Raw genomic sequence first — 21,926 nt, 5'->3', positions numbered from 1 at the left:
ACACACTATAATCGCAGTGATGTAAAATCAACATTAAAACTAATCCTACGTCATGAGGACGTCATCACTACGTCACCACGTACAAGCCAGTTCCGTGATACATGATACATTCCTTACTCCCGCCCACCTCGCTCAACCGCTGTGGTGATTGGCCGGCTGTCACGTGACCATCCAGCTGATTTGGTTGCATGAAGTGTTTTGCTTCTCATCATTCCATGTAGCCATTTCTGCCGTGGGACCGCCGCACAGTCGAGTAAACGATCCCCGTCGTGTTCTTTCTTTATCCCCCCCACCGCTGCTATGGCTCAGACGGCGCAGGCAAATGTCTTGGACGCCAACAACCCTCACATCCAAGTGGAACACGATAAAAAGCGTCGACAGTTTGTCATAAGACTCAACGGTACGTTCAACGTGTTCTTAGTAGTAGCTTGTGGCTAATATTAGCTCACAGCTTGCTGTTAAATTCGCTTTATTTGCTCTTTTGGCGAGGGTCTAAGTCATTGGGACTTTAAATATAATGTATTATATCAAGTCTTTATTCTGACATGATGACAGCCACCGAACACAAAAGTGTTAGGTCGGAAGATGCTACCTGAACTTTTAGCTTGTCCAATGTAGGCTTTTTTCAATTAATATTCGATAATAAACCAATGTATTTAATTCTCAAATTGTGCCAGAAAACAGCCTTGTTCCTCTCCCCAAACACTCAGATTTTGGCTCAGTGACCTTTAGGCAGGAGCCATTTTGACACCAATTTGCAACAACAATAAAGTAAGATCCTTGACTAAGATGTGGATCAAAATGCTTTGATTAAAAGTACCACAGCGCTACATTGGCGCTAACTGTTTTATATACCATACATACCGACATGTGAGGAAACCCAAAATATTAGAAACACCTCTCAGAATAATGACAAAATGATTATATTTATAAAAGCAGACAGGCGTACCCAATGAAATGTCCAGTGTGTGGACAGAGGTCAGCAGAGGTCATCCATTGTCTGCAGCATTACATCATTATGAAATGACAAAATAGAAAACAAAACTATAGCTACTTTCCATCTTTTTATAAATAACAGATTGTGTTGAAATAATGTTCAAACCAGTTTTCCCCACAGGACTACAATCTATGTGTGGTGTCCCATTGGGGGTCAGCTACATGGCATCATTGTATAATGTGTGTGTTTGTGGGAGCTTTTAGGGTTTGTCATAAGAAATGTGCAACATTAAATGTTTCATGTTGTATTTTGTGCAGCAGTACACACGCGTGTGTTCGGCTCACAACGTGCACATTGTGTTAAAAAAAGCAGACTTCCGAATTGTGTTCGTGAACGAGAGCGAACACCCCAAAGTTCCAAATCCATCCTGACTTGAACTTCCCTCAGGGTCTCACGATCGTGCAGTTCTCCTGTATGAGTACGTCGGGAAGAAGACCGTGGACTTGCAACACACCGAAGTTCCCGATGCCTACAGAGGGAGAGGAATTGCCAAACACCTGGCAAAGGTAGGATTTCCCAAAACACAATTCCAAGACTGTTCATCTAACGGTGATCTATGTGACGGTACGCTTCTGTCCGCGACAGGCGGCCATGGACTTTGTGGTGGAAGAAGATCTGAAAGCTCACCTGACCTGTTGGTACATTCAGAAATACGTCAAAGAGAATCCTCAACCTCAGTACTTTGAACACATTTATCAATGACCTCACACGGTGCCAAAAGACGGGGGAGAGAGACTCTCGGGAGAGAAATATGGAAAGGATGTACATCCAACAAAGGACCTTCCAGGCATTGTTAGCCGATGCCAGATGACTTTAATATGCCGAGTCGACCGGTCATGCCTGTCCACAAACGGGGCATCGCTCCCTCAACAGAAGCGAAACGGCAATCAGTCGACTTGAGCCAACAAACTGGACCAAGTTGAGTCCGGCGTCTGTGGGATGGAAAGCTTCAGGATGTAAATTCATCACCTGCATGTATTAAAAGAAATGGGAGTGGCGTTTATTTGCATATTTCTGTCCTTAAGGCGAAAAGGTAGCAGGCATGTCTGTCCATCTTTTTGTTCAATTTGGGGTTTGTTTATTTTCTTTTTCCCATGTGATTTATAAATACAAATGCCGGTAGTAGTGGGATGCACAGATGAAGCAATTCCAGCTAAAGGTGAATTTTGGCCTTATGACAATTGGTCACATCTTCAAATAGTTCCACTTTTTTTATTTTCTTGAGTTAAAAATTAAGTTTACTTAGAATATTCAAGATTCGATTGAATTGATGTATTTTCCTCAACTTCTAATGTTAGTTTGTAGTGACCCAGTCATTCCAGAAATATTTGTGCTGACTTGGATCCTCACTATTTCAATTTTTAGAGTCCCCTTCTGTCCTTTCCTGTCACTTCATCGTAAGGGTGGACTAATCCTGTGTCTCAACAAAAAAAACCCCAGCATTGAATACTGCACTGCTGCATTCAGGGCATTTTATTTCAGTTAAACCACATCCTTTGTTGATTCCTGACTTGAAACTGAGCAAATCTTACTGTGTTTTTTTTGTACACCACAAGGACTCATGCACATGGATTCCCTAATTAAATTTTTTATTTTATTTTTTTTACTCCTGTGAAACCAGGAGCCTTTTGCTGTTGACAATCTAAGATGTTAAGGAGAAACCAACCTCAGGAAACTCCGCGCACACACTCACTCTGGCAGGACCAATAGACTGCTCCAAATGCAGAAAACTACTAGTGACTAGGTGGCAAACACCTATTAATAGCAAGGCAATATTTCATTTCATTGTATGTGTTTGTGTGTGCACATGAAAGCTAAATGACCTAACATTCTAACGTTTTTCTTAACTACAGTATATCGGTGAAAAGTGTGTTCTGTTTTGTGCTTGACACTTTTATTGTCTGAATAAAGTAACCAAATACATCAATGGGAATACTAGAGTATTATGCATGATATGCTGGTTTTTATTATATAGTGTAAAAAATATAATAGGCTGTGCAATATACATTATTTGGGGAAAAATTAAATTAAATAGATGTTACAGTTTTTGGCAACCACATATACAAACGGCACTTTCTGGCAGCTGTTGTCACACCCTAAACGTGAAGAGTTGTTACATGTTGGAGTCACATTACAACACAGCAACACAGACAGGACGCGAGGCTGAAACCTTGGTAAGTATTTTGCAGTATATACTGTATATTCTGTCAAAAAATGTAATACGATACCTATTTTTACGCGTCTCGCTGTTTATGTATATTGCTGTTTTGGTGGTGAATTATTACATAGTGGTTTAATTGTTATTTTCCCGCACATAGAGGACATTGAATGCGTCATATACTGTATGTATTTCTTCTGACCTCTCAGAACGTCAATGCAAAATACGTAACGCAGACGCGGTGTGATTCATTATGGGAATTGTAGTTTACATTCGTATTCGAGCTGCGTTACACTCCCCGAGTCTCCCTGATGAACTACATTACCCAGAAAGCCGTGTCCCGCCGTGCGTCAGTTGCCATCACGGTTGTATCTCCAACATGGCGTCGCTGGGAAGGAGGCGCGGTGTCCCAGTAAGCAGGGAGAGGTCAGTTACTCTTCATCTTGGCCGTAAAACGCAAATATTAAAGTGAAATCAAACCGTTTGTCGGTGTCACATCTGACCAGTTCGGGAAAATGCTCGTCTTTCAAGTAAAACGCGGAACGCTCGCCGGGCCAATGAGATTTTAATCAAATGCTTTGCTAACATTAGCATGCTAAGTTGCTAACGTGTCTAGCTAGCTTGTGTTAGCGAGGAAACAACCTATGGATTTATGTGATGTTTTGATGAATTCTCATAAAAATTAACAAGCGAAAAGTTAAGAAAAGTGTATGTGTGTTGTGGCGGGAATGACCATGTACTTACTATAGTTTCTATACAAAATTGTGTCTTTTTTCTTAAATACCCTACGGTCTTCCCCTAAAAGTGAAATGGATCCTAACTTAGCTGACTGGTCACATAACTTCCTCCCATGCAAGCCAGTTAGCCTCGCTTTGGCTCTCTATTTACTCGTAACACAACCTTAATTGATGTTTCTATGTTGTCTCACACAATTAGCAGGGGAAATTGGGCTTCATGTGCAACACTGTATAACGTAGGTGTCATTTTACAATCCCTGTATTTATATTAACATATTTTACGTTAAGCAGCTGCCTTGATGCCCCCCTTATTATAGACTAAATCACTGACTAATTAGTAATTTGAGACTAATTAATTCATGTTCTTGCTCACAGTATGTGGGCACACTGTTGTTACAAAATGCCTTGAACTTTTGTTGATAGTAAAAAAAATGTAACTTGAAAATTATACATGACAAGGAATATTGTGTTCAATCTACATACTTTTAATTTAGCAAAACATATGTTCAAAAATAATAAAGTAATCTTTATTTTATCAGACAGCCTGTTTTATCAATCTAGGCTCATCAGAGAGCGTCTTGTAACCAACAATCCAAAGGTTTGAAAATATTGATGGTGGTGTGTTGTTCCCTTTCCTTGCTCTCACTGTTCCCCCGCCTGCCGCTCCGTCTCCACAGGGGAGTGATGGCGGCGACAGACTGCTACATTGTTCATGAGATCTACAACGGGGAGAACGCTCAGGACCAGTTTGAGTACGAGCTGGAGCAAGCACTGGAGGCCCAGTATAAATACATTGTCATCGAGCCCACGCGCATCGGCGACGAGACGGCCCGGTGGATTACGGTGGGCAACTGCCTGCACAAGACGGCCGTGTTGTCGGGAGCCGCTTGCCTCCTGACGCCGCTTTCACTGCCTCCAGAATACTCGCGTTACGTGGCACTGCCCGCCGGCGCCCTCAGCGTGGCCTGCGCCGCCCTCTATGGGATTTCGTGGCAGTTTGACCCCTGCTGCAAGTACCAGGTGGAATACGACAGCCAAAAACTCTCGCGGCTGCCTCTGCACACGCTCACCTCCTCCACGCCTGTGGTCTTGGTACGCAGGGATGATGTCCACAGAAAGAGACTTCATAACACGATAGCACTGGCCGCGCTGGTATACTGCGCCAAGAAGATCTACGAACTCTACGCCGTATGAGTGCACTCTGAAGACGATTTAAAAACAACAACGCCTATCCACACCCTCGTGTAAGAAAAGTGGAAGGTCACAATCAGGCTCCACACTTGTGGTGGGTGCTCCCATCTTGAACTTTGATCAGAGGGATATAGTTTAAAACTAGAAGGAAATTTTCTTTCTCCCCGTTACCATGTTTCCTTTACGTTTCAGTGACGACCACGGCACACGTTATCTCCGTAGTACCCCTGCGCCTCCTTCCCTACAGACTCCACTTGCATTCTTGGCACATGAGAAGTTAGTGTACAGGGTCCAGCACTGGTTCAGATGGACAGATGTGATTTGAGCTTTACCTTTTCCCTCGTCGTTTTACTGTAATCCCTGACTTGCTGATCAATATTCACCCTTTCATTAAACATTAGGATATTTGAAACTCACTTTTCTCTATACTTTACTTTTTTTTCGCCACCAGCAAACACAATCATGCCAAGCCAGCGTCTTATTTTAGCCTTTGTCCCGTTTGTGTCGCTGTTACTTTTCCACAAGATTGCAGTTACAACCTTGTGTGACCATGTGGCAGAACAAAGTCTCACGTGAACAAGCCAAATATTATATATATATGTATGCTACATTAACATATAAAACCCTGACATACGTAAACACTGCTGTGTAATCTTGCAACTAATGATTATGCTGCAAAGTCTGTGCATGACCAAAGTGTCTTTTCAACTTCTTGTAAGAAACTACTACAGATGAAGGGCACAATGTTGGCACAATAGTACAAGGGTAGTATTCAACCACTTGCTTGGGCAACAGTGACAAATGAACTCATGTTAAATGTGACACTTTGCACAGTTTGTATTCTAGTGTGCAGATCAAAAGACCTGTTTGGAGACTCACAAATCAGGAAAAAGGCAAAAGAAACAAACAAAAAAATCAATGTCATCAAATATTCCATTAGCACAAATTACAGCCTGATCTGATGAATATTCATTTTATATAGTATTCATTTTATATGATGCTGTTTATATGTTGATCCTCACCTAATTATACTGACCTAATTATATTATTATTATTATATTATGAAAAATAATGACTTGGAGGTCTGGAACAATTGACTCCCAAAACGTAGATGTATGTGTTTCTTCTACTTTCTCTTTGGGCTTTTCCCTTCAGGGGTCGCCACATCAAACCAACCGCCTCCATCCGACCCTGTCTTCCGTCTTCCCCATCCGTTCCTCACAGCAGCTCCCCTCATGTAAAACCTTATCTTATTTTTTCGGGAAATAAAACAAACGACTCGCGTTTTTACAAAAGAAGTACTGCACGTAGATACAATGTAAACTGGCAGTGGCATATTAAAACTACGACACCCATCAGGCTTTGCGGGAAGCAAACCGGAAGTATATTCCGTCATCTCTGGGTGTCAAGAAGAAGGCGGCTGTCGCTTACCGTTGTGTGTAAAACTAAACTGTGTCGTTTCAAGTCAGTCACGGTGCAAAAAAGGTTGGTATATACATTTATAATGAAGTTTTAAATTTTATTTTGCTCTTACGGAGGTGGCTAACGTTAACATTACTCATGACTTGTTGGCGCTAGCAAGGAACATGCTAACCGTGCTGCTGTCTGTGTACAGTTTTACGTCCGGGTTGAAAATGTTCTCTATAGAGAAATATAGGCTTCATAAAGTACTATGTTAACCTTTTATTTATTATTCTCAATACGGAAAATTGATTGATGGCTACAACACTGTTTAGTACATCACAGTATATCATATCAATCCCGGACACCATAACAACAGACCAATGTGATGGAACATTTGTGTCAGTAGGCCTCAGGCTCCAAACACACAAAGCCATGGAGCGTTTGACAGGAGGAGCAACCTTCCCAGCACTCATCTTAGCCAGCGTGGGGGTCTTACTTCTGTATCGCATACTCGGCCGACTCGGAGCGGGAGCTTCCCTACAGGACGCCGTGGTGGTCATCACGGGCGCCAGCTCCGGATTGGGCAAAGGTCAGCTTCCTGCTCATCGTCTCTTCTCCCCTTTGGCCGACACGAGATGCTCTTGTTGACGATTGTTGACAGTGGTCGTGTTGTTGTGGTAGAATGTGCACGCATCTTTCACGGTGCGGGGGCGCGACTTGTGCTGTGTGGTCGAGATGCCGCTCGACTGCAGCGGGTGGTTGAGGAGCTGACCGCGAGTGCAACGGACAGGAAGCAGCAGGTATTTATACACAGTATCCCGCTCACATTTCAGAAACCATTTTAGCGTATTCCCGAGATTCCTGAGAGATTCCGTTTTGTGCTGAACCAGCAGACGTACACTCCCAGGACCGTTATCGTCGACCTGTCCGACACGGAGTCCCTGGACAGAGCTGCTGAGGACATCTTGAAGTGTTACGGACAAGTGGATGTTCTCATCAATAATGCTGGAATCAGTTACCGTGGCAACATACTCGACACTCACCTGTCGGTTCAGAGGGACGTGATGCAAACAAATTACTTCGGACCTGTGGCTCTCACTCAAGGTCAGTGACTGTGGAGCTTTGCGTGGAGTCATGTGACTTGTGCTCGAGATGTCAATTTAAGTGTCTTTCTCCAGGTCTCCTGCCCTCCATGGTTCGCAGGCGCCGCGGCCATATTGTGGTCATCAGCAGCGTTCAGGGCAAGATCGCCATTCCTTACCGATCAGCCTGTAAGCTTTCTTTTATTCTGTTATGTCTTTGGAACTCTGGTAACACGTCGCTCGTCTTTATATCCTCCGCTGTCAGACGCCGCCTCCAAACACGCCACCCAGGCCTACTTTGATTGCTTACGGGCTGAGGTGGAGCGCTACGGGATTCCGGTGACCGTCATTAGTCCGGGATACATCAGGACCAATCTGTCCGTCAACGCCGTCACAGGAGACGGCTCCAAGTACGGCGGTAAGACTGCAGAATATAACCTAGCTGCCATTTTACAAACATCTTGATACCAATCGCATTACAAAAAGAGTCACAAACGTGAGCACCGTTTTACTACAGTATATTTTCTCAAAATGAAACTATTGCTTTAGATGAGTCAGTGTACAGCTTGTATATCAGTGTAGATTTAATATTCACTGAAAGAGCCAACAATACATGGAAGTACAGCAATTGAGCATTCACAGGCCTGGCCAATTTGTGGATTTTTGTTTAAAAAAAATATCTGAAAATAGGAATAGGATGCCTCCCCCCCCCCCCCCCCCCACCCCACACACACACACATAAAACACTTCATTCAACGTAAGTGGGTAATATTTATATATTTATATTTATTTATGTGTGTTCGTGCAGGTAAAATGTACAGCAGACACGTACCACTCATGTTTGATGTTCCTTATGCTTTATCACTTTGGCGTATTGGCGGTCCTTGAACACACCATAGTTGTGCTTAGTTACGGAAGCGCCGGTTTTGACCGTCAGTCCGATCTCACAACCTGAAGAGAGGTGAACGCAAGTTAATAACTGATTGTAAGTCAAGCAGAGAGGCGTACTCGAGCCTGCTAGCTTCCGGCGCTAACCTAGCGCTAGCTTGACGACAAGGCGAAAGGGCACACCTTGACTATCACCGACCATCTCACATTATCATTGCAAGTGAACAATGGCAATTGAAGAGAGAAGGGGAATGTTTTGGTGCTGAATCCACTCTAATAATCACAACAGTTGCTTTTATTGCAAATGTTGATCACAAATGAGCGGATAATTGGCCACGGAAGCCACCAGACGCTACGATGACTCGTTTCCCACGTAGAATTCCATCCGAATGACGCGAGAGGATGTCTGACGGTCCTTTCTTGTGGCTGCTTTCAGTTGTGGACACGACCACGGCAACGGGTCGGGATCCCAGGGACGTGGCCCACGCAGTTCTGAAAGCGGTGCGTCGGAAGAGTAAAGACGTTGTTTTGGCAGGACCTTTGCCCACCTTGGCCGTCTACCTCCGCACGCTGTGGCCCGCCCTCTTCTTTAAACTCATGTCCTCTCGTGCTCGCAAGGAGCAAAAGCCCAAAAGTACTTGAGGCCGCACGGACGAATTCGGACACGAGGGGTTGATACCGTATATGAATTACACCAGGACTCGTCAATAAATACTCTTTTTGTATTACTTGGTGGATGACAGATGTTTTGGGAAGTAAATATTTATCCACACATTCACATTTTTCAATGCTGACATGGAAAGTCTGACAGCCGCTATGCTGCATTCAAGGACCGCCAAACTAAATGTGTAATAGCAACACTTGACAAGAAAACATTACCAGTGAAGCATAAAGACTACGACTGGCAAATACAAGACGGATTAATTACTATTAATCACGATTTACAGTGTTTTATTAACAAAAATAGCATGACATATTTATATATTGCTATGTATAGACAGCTCTGAACTGAAATTTTCAATGAAACTAAAAGACACCTTTGAAAACTAGTCTTTTTAATAGAAGAACATTTCAATAGAACTGTTGCTGTTATGCCCAGTTATTTGTTGCGTTCAAAGACGCCACGTAATTTTAAGTTGAATGGACGATGTGTGTGTGCATTCTAGGATTTCGGAGGGCACTTAAATGCAGAAAATTGTACTTCCGTGTTTAGAGTTACGGAGTGATGCTGTCATATTCGGAGCGTCCTTGAATGCACCCCCCTGTCGCGTAGTAATAATGACTAAGTGTTGGACGGACGGATTAGAGACTCCTTTGTTAGCAGGAGATACAAATATGGTTTCGGAATTGTACTTCTGTTGATTTGTTGAGGTTAATAAAGTTATGAGAGCGTTACATTTTGTGTGACTCTGGGGGCTCCACTGTTCCTCCGCTAGGTGTGGCTAGCTCGGGTGCGCATGCGTAAAATACGTAAAAAAGTGGTCTATTTTAATGTTTACCGCCATTAATGCGTTATGTTTTGACAGCCCTAATCACTTAAACATGTATGCTGTACATTTTACTTGTATTAGCACGTATTTACAACTTATTACTGACTTGGGGCTAATGACATGTTTTCTATGGACAAAACTAATATTAATATGAATAACCCAAAACCTGTTGTAACCGGTTTCTAACTCAGTTAACGAAAGTGCTTTGGTGAAATCAAAATAAACCCAACAATATTAAATGAGCTTTTTATAGTCAACTTTATGCACACAATAAAAACACCTTTTTTTACCAACTCAAATTTGAAACAGGTTGATCCATTTTTACATATTGTTTTAAGTTAAAGAACCACTTTGTTTTAATGTTTTGCAATAAATATTCCAAATAACAATTTTTACATTATTTTACAAAAGCACAGCCAATAGTGGAATTACGGTTTATACATTTGTACAAATACCCCCCTAAAAAAAAAAGACCTTTAGTTAGATTTTTAAACATAGAATGGAACCGTTTCGTAAGCCCAATTTCCCCCCCCCCAAACCCTTTAAAATCCTGTCCACAAAAGGAGGGATGTTGCTTTGAGATGGACGTCTTGCTGTGACCGTGGACGTGCAGGGAATGACAGAGCATTGACATCACCGCCCTATAACTCTAGTGACTTTGGCACAAGCGTTAACTTCCATTATCAGTCCACTGAACACAAAACGCTTGAAAGTTAACGTGGCGTTGAAAGGCTGACTTTAGTGGAGTTTCAATCAAGTGTCGAGAGACCGGAAGCACCTAAGACTTCATGTCCTTGCGTCAATGCAAGCATGAAGCTAACCAGAATATTTTCACAGATTCACGCCGATTTCAGCACCAAATTGAAATGTACTCACTGAAATCTGTCATCCGGTGCTGCTCTTTGCGATAAAAAAAAAAACGAATGCAGGCAGCAAATGTCCGTACAACCGATGAAAGCTGAATTGCTGGAGATGAAATGTGTGTGAAATGCAAAGCGACGTCTGATGAGATTTTAGGGATAAGCATCTCTTTATCAACGCGGTGCCATCTTTTCTCACCAGATGGAATCTCGACTGCACATCTTGGTGGATTTGCACATTTTCAGGGGACAAATGTAGACGACAGACACACTTCAAAAGCAGGAAAAGACTGTTCAGATATGGCAAAAGCATTTTCCTGTACACGAGGTTGCGTTTATAAAGTTCTTAAAGGGCATTTCACCTCAGCGAGATGTTTTAGTCTTTGAACAATGCGGCTCCAATCCAAAATGAAAATTATTGCACTTAAAGAAAAAGGGCAGAGATGGCTTTAGGTACTGGTCTGGTCTGGTCCCACCAGTACTCTTTCCTCTTAGGTAGCACGGAGCCTCCGCTCACTTCTTTCCTCCAGATGGCTTTGGGTCAGTGGGGTCGCTCCGTCTCCTCAGGGCGGCGGAATGGAGGGCTCGGCCACGGCCAGCTCCTGAGCCAGGTCATTGAAGCGAGCGATGTAGTCCACGCTGCTCTCGCTCATCATGCAGGCAAGCTGAGAGTCCATCTGCAGGGGCAACACAACCGCTTTGACAGAGCACAATGCAGCCTGACCACAAACAATGCACAAATAATAAGAATACCGTACTGATAATTAGCCATCATTATTTTGTACGTAGTAATCCCTCACCACTCGCCTTGCGCTTGGAATTTCTCCACTGGTCGCTAGGTGTCAGTAATTTTACATTGCTGAGACAATTGTCACCACAGGAAGTACTGTACAGAAACCACTGTCTTATTTTCTCTTATTATAATAATAACATTAATACATTTTATCTGTTGGCACCTTTCATGCAAAAATTGAACATAATACAATACAATGTAAAATACAAGTAAAACTAAGGTGTCGTGTTGGGTAATTGAGTGTAAAGGTGACTATAGGGGTGTTATCTACTGTAAAGAAATGTCATTAAATAGAAATGGAACATGTGTGACTCCGCTGTAAGACATTTGAAAAGATTTCATTTGTGTTCTCCCTGTGACCGCCGGACAAATCAACAAGCTAAACGTACCTCTGCCACATCAGGAAGCCCGCGGGACTGAAAGGAATCATGGGAGTTGCAGTCCAAGAGGCTGGGACCGAGCAAGGCTGTGCCACTGGAGGGGCCGGAGGGCGTCAGGGTGCTCCGCCTGCCCTTATCAGGAGACACCATGCTGGCTGGAAAGAAACGACACCAGGAGACGTCACCACGGGGTTCGTGTTCGTGAACGATGATGATAGACGGCTGCTTCTTCTGTTGTTTTTATCTGCTCTTTAGAAGAGAAGGTGCTCACAGAGAAGGCATCCCAGCGTGGAGTCAGTGGAGTCACTGGGGTACCACTGGGGGTCGTGGCTGGGCGAAGGGATCCAGCCTCGGGACGGGCTGACTGACGGGGACGAGGCCAGCAGTTTGGAGCCGTCGCTGTTGCTCAGTTTGGCCGGAGAGAGCGCCGCGTCCTCGCCTGCAACGCAACCGCCATCAGATGACTCACACCGTGGACTCCTCGCAGTTTTATTGGGCGTCGTCTTGCTGGCGTACCGTAATGAGCAGAATTGATGGCAAGCTCGATGATGGAGTCGCTGATGTGCGTCTGGTTCTCTCCAGGGGTCAGAGTCTCCTCAGGGGGGCCGGGGAGAGAGATGTCCAGGAGCGATGCCACGCTGGGCGGAGCCAGGAGAGAGTCTCCACCCTCCGCCATGCCAGGAGACGGCGGCGGCAGACCGTTCTGTGGAAGCAGCATCACACCGCCTTTCACTGAGGTGACCTATCTCGCTGCCACGCTTCATATTCTAACACCCACTAGATGACAACAACGTCCCCTGGCGGCGGCCCTCACCTCTGACAGGTTGTGCTGGAGGAGCGGGGGGTCGGGTGCGGAGGGGAGCATGGGTCCGGGAGGTGCCGGCTCCCGGCAAGGACTTCCAGGGATGATGCCTGCCGTCTTAGCTGCAAGGTCGATAGCACCTGGAATCACATGGATCACGCTACATATGATAACGGTATGAATATTTCATGTCATTATTACTACAGTTTTCAGTATTACCAAAATATTGGTTGAATATATCTCCATTACGCTCAATAGTTTTGTTCCACGATAGCAAAATAAATGCCAGTAGTACCTAAACATGATACACGGAAACTACATTTTATCCCGGTTGGCTGTTATTGGACATGTTTTAGATCTGTTGTGCTTCCCAAATAAAGTGGACTGAATTGGACCGGCACCAGTGTTTGTCTACCCCCTCCATGTTCCCCCCCAGAACACATCAACTGAGACGACTGAACATACTGGAGAGTTGGTTGGTCACGGCAGAGCAGGAAGCTGCTGGAGAAGCTTTAGACGGCAGAGGGCGGGACGTAGGAGCCAGCCGCGTCTGGATTGGCCGGAAAGACCCGGTTCCTGAGGCAGGAGACATGAGGAGAATTAGCATCCTGGTAGCTAGCAACCGTGAGCCAGTCCGTGTAAGGATACAACCAGCCGTGATGCCCCGCGGCCTCCTGGAGTTCGTACCTGTGGCAGAGGAGTTGGAGAGGATGGAGAAGGAGCAGACGTGCTGAGGAGTGTCTCCTGTGGTTCTCGGTAGAAGAGTTCGCTGTAGGCCAAAAGTGCAGAACGCCGTTGTTGGAGATGCTGAGCGGTAGCGACGTGGAGATAGAGGGTGCTCGGAAACTCACCTGGACAACAAGCGGCTTCCGGAGTTGTCTGTTTCGAGGTTTTCTTGGTCTTGAAAGGAAAAGATCTGACTGCATCTACGAAGATAAAAAAACAGAATCCCGATCAGTAAGACGACATGAGGCTTTCTAAAACGTACGCTTCTTACGCTGATGGAGTCGAGCTGCTGCCTCAAGGCCAGCTCAGCCTCCTTGTTGGGCGAGAACATTCGGCTGTGGCGGGAACTATTGGGAGGGAGCGTGGTGGGTACTGCAAAGACGTTGCCTTCGGCGTCGCTGGCTGCCGCCGACGAGCCCAGCAGGGAGCGAGGAAGGTTACGTGCACCTGCAGAAGAAGGTCAACCATCTCATCAGCTGCTATAGTGCACGCCAAACATCTTCTGCGGCATTAGATGGTACGAGCGCTCGTCACAACGTTTGCAGGTACCTGAGGCACCAGCGTTGGGCTGGTGTAGCCGGCCCCCTCGGACAGACGCCTGCTGCCGGCCACAGCCGGGGCTGCGGACGCCCGCCGCGGGACCTTTTGTCGGAGGTGTCAGGGCCTGGTTTTGGTCCTCCTGAGGAGTCTTGAGCGGAGACGTGGCTGTGGAGCAAAGCTCTGGAGCCTGGAGGAGATCCCGCAAGAAGACATTTTGAGGTAAGCTTTTACACAATCATGATACTAATTAATCATCAGAGATATAGATATGAGGTATGGACTCACTGACCACAATATTAAATATGGCTACATGATTAAATGGGATCAAAACATTGCGTCATTAAACAGATAATAAGGATTGTCATTAATTTTCATAACAGCAGTTGTAGTTTTGTATGCCCCCCCCCATTGGTGCTCATTAGATTGTGCGTTATGTTGGAGATGACTTTGTGATGTCATAACGATGTAATGCCTACCAGAGGTTTGGGGTTGATCTCGGTGGTGACCAGTCTCAGCAGACAGCGTAAAACCCGTTGTTTTCTATGCCGCGTCGACGGCGAGGGCGCCTGCCCGTTTTCGGGCGCCTGCGCCACGGACTGCCACTCGTACTCCAGCTGCAGCTTGCCGGGCTTCCCGAACATCAGGTACAGCTCTGCCAGCGTGACGTTCTCGGCGTCACGGGCGTTCCAGCCATCCTCCCTGATCTGCTCGACAGTCCGCTCTTTGGCTGCGTGAGCCGAGCCCTGTGGGGCGCCGTCCTCTGGGCCGCTCATGGGAAGCTTGGCTGGTGGGGTCTGGCTGGTGTCCGGGGAGGAGGAAGCGATGCTCTGCTCTTCCCTGCATTGCTCCACTGAGCTCTCTGCGACGCCACACAACCCGTCAGTGGTTTTGGTGCCTGCTGGGCCAGCGCTGGCCTCCACCCCAGCAGTGCAGGTCTTGTTCCCCTCTACAGGTCCAGACTCAGTTGCCTCCTCTCTGGGAATCGCCGCCTGCTGAGGAGGTGAAAGAGATGAAGGCTTTTTGTCCTCGGGTAAAGTCTCAAAGCCGGGGGGCTCAGTTTGACGAGAGTCACTCTGCGGGGTCACCGAGGCAGTGGAAGCCGTGTTTCCGCGTGCAGATTTGGTGCCGGTCCGTAGTGGCGGAGCTGTGTGAATGCCCAGGATCTGAGCGGCGGGCAGCTCCTTGGCGTTGGGCCGCGTCTTGCCGCTTTCTTGCCAGTGTACCGTGCAAGAGGCCTTGGAGTGTACCACACGGGCGACCCCGGGGAGGGTGGTCAGGGTGCTGCTCTCGGCCGGGAACAGAAAGAGCTCCTCTGGAGGGGATTTGTTGGGAGAGGCGGCCTGGGCCTCCTCCAACGCCTCCCTTTCTATCAGACTCTTCATCTGGGACAGCAGAGTTAAAGAAACGTCCACGGCTGCTGGAGATGAATGAATGAATGCAAATGCTAGAGCAGTACAGGCGTTCCACAACAAAGTCACGTGTGGAAGGATACGATTCTCTGGTCATTGTAGGCCCACTTCTGTTTCAGGTACTCGATGAGGCTGGAAACCTTCCTGTGAAGTTCCACCACCATCCTAGAATAGACGGGGAGCATATCGTATTAGTTCAAAATATACTTAATGTCTCATGATGTATAGAAAACAATACCCGTACAAAAATACAACCGTTTTTTATTAACCGCATGAGGTAATGGAAAGTTTAGAAGTTCAAGCAACTAAATAACGTCTATTATTTTTCTAATCTTAATGGCTGCATGTTTTCCTCCAATTCAGCCCCCACCATTGAGACGGAAAGACCAGCGTATAGAGTGTTAATTATGGGTGCCACCACATCTCGCAGGATCTCGTGTGGACTAGGCCTGGGACCATGCTAAATTCATTAATCGTACGTGAAATGAAAATTAACTTGATCATTTTGCCAGCCTCAATATATCGCCATGTTTTCTTCATCTCTTGGCCTCCAAACAGGCAGAAAGAAGTTTCAGTATCGTGGCGGCTCACCCTCCATTTTCTATACAAAATTACTAATAATCCTCCGTGCGTTGTCTTGTCCAAACACGGATTACACAACGGAGTACGGAGCGCGGTTCGAATGTCCTTGTGTGGGTACGCCATTAGTTAGCTGGGGTTCCTGACCTGAGGCGAGGGTTGTGTGCTAGACTCTGAACACGGGCCCAGGAATAGTTGCTGCGCGGCTGAAGCTCGACCGCCACCTTCAGTGGTAAACGCACCGGCTTCTGGTCCTCCTCGTCACTTACTCCTGCATGGAGAAAAAAAAAAAGAGTTCAGAGAGAGGCTCTGCCAAGGTTCACTTGGAAGGCAAAGACAAAGCAATTTTTAGAAGCGAGTTCAAGGGATTTCATGACGGCGATGGCACATAAAATGTGTGATGAAGCGTTGAATTGGGGCTTTTTGGAGCACACCTACCAAATATGTCCAGATGAATAGAGAGCAAAGGATTTGAACCACCAACCAACTCCTACACTGACTCGGTGAGAAATGATAGATGTGAAACCTTCTGGCATCCTTTCACCTCCATCGGCGCCGTCGATCACGTGACCGTTCATCAGAACAATCCCCTCCATCATCTCCCTCCTGCGCCGCCTCCTCTTTATGCTGCGTTACCATGGTAACACCAATGGCCCCCTCAATGCCATTGTTTTTGCTTTAAAAAAAAATCTGGCCAAACTAAATCCTATGCTTTGCTTTTTCAGCCGTGCGTGGATGTCTGAGCTCTCACCATCTGGGTCACAAAGTTTCTTCAGCGCCCGGCACATGGGTGCTTTAATTCGCAGGTTCCTCCCTTTGGAGCGCACGGTGGTGGCCCTGGTCCGAGACACACAACACAGTCAATTTACATTTTGGCGATCCTCACTGACATGCGTCCCGAATTCCCATACATCCGTGTATCGATTTATTCATACAAATACAGATGGACCGCCACAAATAGATTGGGCGCTACTAGTTCGCCCTCACTTTGACCATGGCTTGTTGTTCTAGCGTAGCGAGCACAGTAATCCCTCGCCATGTTCCACTTCACTGTTTTTCTAAAATATACTGTCATAAATGTATCATGCTTTTTTTCACGGTTGAATACGGCTTATTATTAGTCAGAAAATTAATTATTTTAAAGCAAACTTTATGTAGCTTTTGTCATTAGCATTTCCAATGATACAGACATAAATTAACTAAAATACAAATAAGGCATTCAGGAGATGCAATGCGATGATATGCAGTATTCTACACTGGCCACTAGGTGTCAGTAATGTTACTGTGACGTTCAATTAGACACACAAGCACCAGACTTATTGTATCTACTATATTGGGGAATATGAGTGTAAAATGGTGTTATTTCATGTCTAGAGGGCTCTAATCATTTTAAAACCTGTATTTGGAAGGTGGAAAACAGGTTTTCTATGCAAACTACAAAAATATTCTGCTTGTAATTAAGTAATACTACTTTGCGGAAATACACAGATACAGATTACTGAGACCCCTCTGGATTGTCTTTCAAAAACTCAACGGGCAACTTTTTTGATCTTGTTGGTTACAAATACCAACACTTTGAATGCGACCCAAATAACATTTAACAATTACGTTTGTGTTGTATTTTGTTGTGAGTTGCTTCCCAAAAACTTACCCTTGCTGAATGAGTTCGTTCAGCTTTGTCACATTCTTGTCGTCCATGACTGGAAGACAAAAAGCCGAGCCAAAGCATTGTTTACAACAGTGTCCTGAAGAAGACCTTGTCCTGTACGTGCCATGCTCAGTTGCATCCCTCGTGCAACTGAGCGTTTAAGGAAATGTGCAAAACTTACGCCCTCCAACTTTTTTGCGTAGCTCCGCATAGCAGATGAGGCCGTACAGCTCCTGGGAGGATTTTTTCAGCACTCGGGTGTACACTGAGGGCGAGAGGATGACAAGCGTCACCAAACAGCTGCTACGAATGACGCACGAGGTACGTGTCAAGGCTTTTTTTTTTTTTTTTTTTTTGCAAGAGCAGCTAAGGAGTGTTGTCTTGAAATATTCATGAACATAACACTTTGTAAACACCAATTGTTGAAGACCGCATCGACATCAAAACATCAAGCAAATAATCACACACGAATGCTGTGTCCACATACGCACAGGTACTCGTGAAATTGAGTATTTTTGCCATGCTGCGGTTAAAAAAAAAAGTTGTCAACAGCATTGGTGTTGGTTTAAATGTGAAAAGCCTTTTCAAATGACGTTATGCCTTTTTGCTGTTTATTGATGCATTTTCAATCCAATGTGCCCAAAGGCATCATTTTGGACACCCCTGGATTTTTTCCTGGAAGTGCACACCACTCCACTTATAGAGACTGAACTCCAAACTGAAAGTGGAGAAATGCAACAAGGTGCATAAGTGGCCAGCAGCAACGAGCGTATTCAGCATACAAAACGTGTAAATGTTGACTAAAGAAAACGCTGAATGAGACGTTCAATTCATACTCCGCCGGTTTGGTCGGCCAACTTACCATTGGCGAAGTCGATGTGCTTGGAGATCTTGTGCCAGGTGCGGTAGTAGAAGTGGCGGACTTGTTCCTTGTTCTTCACCATGTTGGCTGGCTTTCCTCTTTTCTTGTACTTCATTGCAATGTTGTTCTGGATAGCCTCGAAGTCCTTGCCGTGCTAGGGGAGTAGAATAGAAGAATGAAGACAAATGTAGACCGTTACATGCCGTCGCTTCGGTTCCGGCCGGCACCTCGTAGAGGCCCTCAAAGAAGCTGTTTTTGTCCTCTGCGCTCCAAGACTCCCACTGTCGACGGGCCCTCTTCTGGTTACCGGCTTGCTCCTCCTTCTCGACAGCCCCTTGGCCCTTGGCAGTCTTGGAGACCCCCGTAGAGCCGGCCACGGTTCCAGACTGTCCCACCGCCCCCTGGGAGGAGGAACCGTTCTCTGTTCCTGTGATGCACACACAAAAAAAAGTGAATTTTTGCAGTTAAACCCATGCAACCTGCACAGCTTCTCCAACTGGAGTTTAGTTTTAGTTCTGGCAGGGAAACAAGAAAAGCAAAGCGGCCCCGGCGCACAGGTCCAAAACCAACACCGAGTGGGCTTGAATGGCCAAATTTACCCGAGCACAGAGCACAATGGCGCCAGAAGGCATCAAAACAAACACAGAGGGAGTTGCTCGCTATGTGGCCGCATGCGCGGGGGCCTCGGACACTAACCTAGATCATCCCTCCAAATAGATGAACCCCCGATATAGCAGCACTTGCATCACACTGGCGGGTCTTCTTTTTTATTATAATATTTAGCTTGCTTAACTTGGGTGCGTGATCGAATCAAAATATTAGCGTGCATACTGCGACCACGAAAATAAACATATCGTTACATGACAGCCTTTAGGATAGCGTGGATAATGCCGGGTCAGATGTACATTTTTCACAACGCTGCTGTTTTTGTAAACATTATGAAGAGATTGAAACACCATTAATATGGGATGTATAATATACAATTGTTGACTGCAATCCTACAAAGGCATCATTTAGTGACAATATTCATTCCCCTGCACAGTGGCAGCCCCCCAACCACCCAACCACCCACCAAGCAGCATGCTCAAACTAGTGAGGTGACAATGCAACTTTTGTGTCAATGACTTTCCAAACACGGTGCTCCACGTCGACAACCAGCGAAAGTGGACGGAATCGACGAGCGATAAACACTTGATCCCACTTTAGCCTCACTCCCACTGGACGGTACCTTTTGATTTGGCCCCGCCATGGCCGTTGACGGCCGAGCCGATGGAATCCTTCCGGATCCTTTTGCTCGGAGGTCGAACGCTGGATCGGAGAAAATGGTGCTGGTCGTGACAAGGGGCGCCGGGCTCCGCTAGCGTCTGGGGTCGCTGGGTCGAACCCGGTCCGGGTCGAGCCGAACCGGGGCTGAGAGCCGAGGCTGCCGGATTAAGAACCTCCACTCGGTCGTCTCCCTTTGTACTGCGCTCCTCGCTCGCCTGCTCTCCGCTCTCCTCCTCGTCGCAACCGTCGGCTTTTCTGGACGGATTCCTCCTCCCATCGACACCGATCCCCTCCCTGGAGCCCGGTGTCATGCTGCCGGAACACATGGAGTCCGAAAAGAGACAAGGGGAGCAAAGGGATGAGCAAAATTAACTTCTAAACACGACGTTCGCTGGTCTCTCAACATGGCCGCCGCTGTTTGTTTCAAATCCCCTCTCCAGTCCCGACAAAACAACACCAAAAATACCCATTTACCAGCTTCAAATCAATTAAACTCAAGCAGCCAGGTATTCCAGGGCTTGCCTGTGGTGTTTACTAGCTGTCCAAGCCTTCCAATTCGCCGATTTTCAGCTCGAATATCAACAAAATTCAAATGCGAGCGCTTTTTAGTTTAGCGCCCTGCAGAAACGACAACGAGAACCCGTCGGTGGATTCAAGCTCTAATTAAAGTGTTTATTCCCCACGCAATTTTACCCATTTTCGTGCTCTTCGGAAGTGGACGACGTCTTCTTTCTCTTCACCATGGGTCCGACCGGTTCTGCTGGCAATAACTGTTCAACTGGGGCATAATAAATCCACCACGATCCCTTCGCTTTCTGCCCCGTCCTTCTTCCAGCTTCGACTGAGGCGAACTCTGCGCAGTTCAACTGTTGTCTATCGGCAACATTTGCTCCATGTTTTTACCATACAACTCGTCGAACTTTTTCAAACTAACCACCACGACATCGTATTCGCCCCCATGACATCGATAATATCCGCACTTGCGGCGTCACTTGGGCTATTTGGGGATAATATACGAAAGATGACAATAAACCTTTTAGTGCACTGTCACTACGTCACCAGCTCCTTGAAGACTGCAAATCACATTTATTTCATATACATTCTGGAGTTGTTGGTAATATCGTTACAAACGTGTACTGTTGACATACATGTTTTAATAATACCATGTATACCAATATCAAACAAATCACGTTTTGTGTAAACAGCAATGCCTGATGTACTAACAACTTCAAAGCAATGTGTTACAATGTAATCATGGTGCATTTTTAAACCACAGTTGTCATTCACTTATTATTTTTATGTCTTTTAATGATGATAAGTGGAGGCTTGGCGAGGCCATTAAAATGTAACTAAGGAAGATGTCTTGAGGTGAGATTAGGTTTGAAGAGGACACAAACTAGCATCCTTTTAGTATCCCAGCCTTTAAACTCCTCTTCTGTCTTTTAAATGGTAACTGAATTATGATTGGCATTATTGTCAAGCTCGTAAGAACCTACTACTATAGACAGATGAATGAAAGTTGACTATGCAGCCTCCATTTTACAACTCATACAACAACTTTACAACTCTTGCAAGTGAAATTATCATCACTGTATATCAACTTTATGTCCAAATGCGGTGCTTTTGCAACTTTATTCTGTGTTAAATCCAACAGTCTCACTTTAACGTATGCAAAGTCTTAATAATTAATACACACTTTTACTGATCGCTGTAATAATTAACCTTAGAAGAAGCATATAACAGTCCATTCATAACGCGAGTCCTAGCATACTGGCTAACATTGCTAACTGGCGCTATCATTGAATAGTTCCAGTCACGGCACCACTTTCTCAGCTTGTGTATACGGATGTATTGAAGGAAAACATCTAGTCGTTCAAAACAATAGTAACAACGGGGGAATTACCTTAGAAAGCCCAGTTTCGGCGTTTTCAGTCAATATCCAAGCTAGCATTACAAGCTATCAGCGGCCCTCCGACTGGTACATATGACAGTTCATGTGGCTCAACTCCCTCCACGCGCCTTGGCACGCCCACTACAACTCGAAAACAAATCCCGTGATTGGGTGGAAATACAGAAGGGTGGGGGTTAAAATTTGATTGACAGAATATTATACC

General features: G+C 45.7%; 4 protein-coding genes across 7 annotated transcripts; 3 read left to right on the top strand and 1 right to left on the bottom strand.

The window, feature by feature from the left end:
* The first annotated feature begins 176 nt into the window (after window positions 1-176).
* On the top strand, window positions 177-2,918 carry natd1 (protein NATD1). The gene is made up of 3 exons (XM_058049274.1): window positions 177-400; window positions 1,385-1,503; window positions 1,583-2,918. Exons 1-3 carry the CDS (start codon window positions 301-303, stop codon window positions 1,697-1,699), a joined length of 336 nt encoding a protein of 111 aa, XP_057905257.1. The 5' UTR covers window positions 177-300; the 3' UTR covers window positions 1,700-2,918.
* Window positions 2,919-3,429: 511 nt separating this feature from the next.
* tmem11 (transmembrane protein 11) lies at window positions 3,430-5,499 on the top strand. Its single transcript, XM_058049447.1, has 2 exons — window positions 3,430-3,581; window positions 4,570-5,499. The coding sequence occupies exons 1-2, from the start codon at window positions 3,535-3,537 to the stop codon at window positions 5,084-5,086; spliced, it is 564 nt and encodes a 187-aa protein (XP_057905430.1). The 5' UTR covers window positions 3,430-3,534; the 3' UTR covers window positions 5,087-5,499.
* Window positions 5,500-6,459: 960 nt separating this feature from the next.
* Window positions 6,460-10,267, top strand: dhrs7b (dehydrogenase/reductase (SDR family) member 7B). 3 transcript variants are annotated; one of them, XM_058048344.1, is made up of 7 exons: window positions 6,460-6,568; window positions 6,894-7,076; window positions 7,169-7,287; window positions 7,378-7,591; window positions 7,666-7,758; window positions 7,835-7,987; window positions 8,894-10,266. In XM_058048344.1, the coding sequence occupies exons 2-7, from the start codon at window positions 6,920-6,922 to the stop codon at window positions 9,097-9,099; spliced, it is 942 nt and encodes a 313-aa protein (XP_057904327.1). In that variant the 5' UTR covers window positions 6,460-6,568; window positions 6,894-6,919; the 3' UTR covers window positions 9,100-10,266. The 3 variants fall into 3 exon arrangements, with proteins under 3 accessions (XP_057904327.1, XP_057904328.1, XP_057904326.1); XM_058048345.1 differs by having other exon boundaries at window positions 6,462-6,568; window positions 6,891-7,076; window positions 7,381-7,591; window positions 8,894-10,267; XM_058048343.1 differs by having other exon boundaries at window positions 6,462-6,568; window positions 6,891-7,076; window positions 8,894-10,265.
* Window positions 10,180-21,839, bottom strand: cramp1 (cramped chromatin regulator homolog 1). 2 transcript variants are annotated; one of them, XM_058048342.1, is made up of 20 exons: window positions 21,716-21,839; window positions 19,775-20,124; window positions 18,774-18,973; window positions 18,547-18,700; window positions 17,866-17,949; window positions 17,688-17,736; window positions 16,788-16,873; window positions 16,184-16,307; window positions 15,541-15,622; window positions 14,525-15,430; window positions 14,058-14,235; window positions 13,780-13,955; window positions 13,634-13,708; window positions 13,470-13,551; window positions 13,248-13,358; window positions 12,795-12,922; window positions 12,497-12,683; window positions 12,252-12,419; window positions 11,990-12,135; window positions 10,180-11,484 (listed from the first exon to the last, which is right to left on the bottom strand). In XM_058048342.1, the coding sequence occupies exons 2-20, from the start codon at window positions 20,121-20,123 to the stop codon at window positions 11,371-11,373; spliced, it is 3,399 nt and encodes a 1,132-aa protein (XP_057904325.1). In that variant the 5' UTR covers window position 20,124; window positions 21,716-21,839; the 3' UTR covers window positions 10,180-11,370. The 2 variants fall into 2 exon arrangements, with proteins under 2 accessions (XP_057904325.1, XP_057904324.1); XM_058048341.1 differs by lacking the exon at window positions 21,716-21,839 and adding an exon at window positions 20,506-21,584.
* Window positions 21,840-21,926: the final 87 nt, after the last annotated feature.

This window comes from Doryrhamphus excisus, chromosome 15, assembly GCF_030265055.1.
Source record: "Doryrhamphus excisus isolate RoL2022-K1 chromosome 15, RoL_Dexc_1.0, whole genome shotgun sequence".
In the NCBI taxonomy this organism is placed as follows: Eukaryota; Metazoa; Chordata; class Actinopteri; order Syngnathiformes; family Syngnathidae; genus Doryrhamphus; species Doryrhamphus excisus.
The sequence above is the reverse complement of the archived record's forward strand: the minus strand, read 5'-3'. Positions and strand labels throughout refer to the sequence as shown.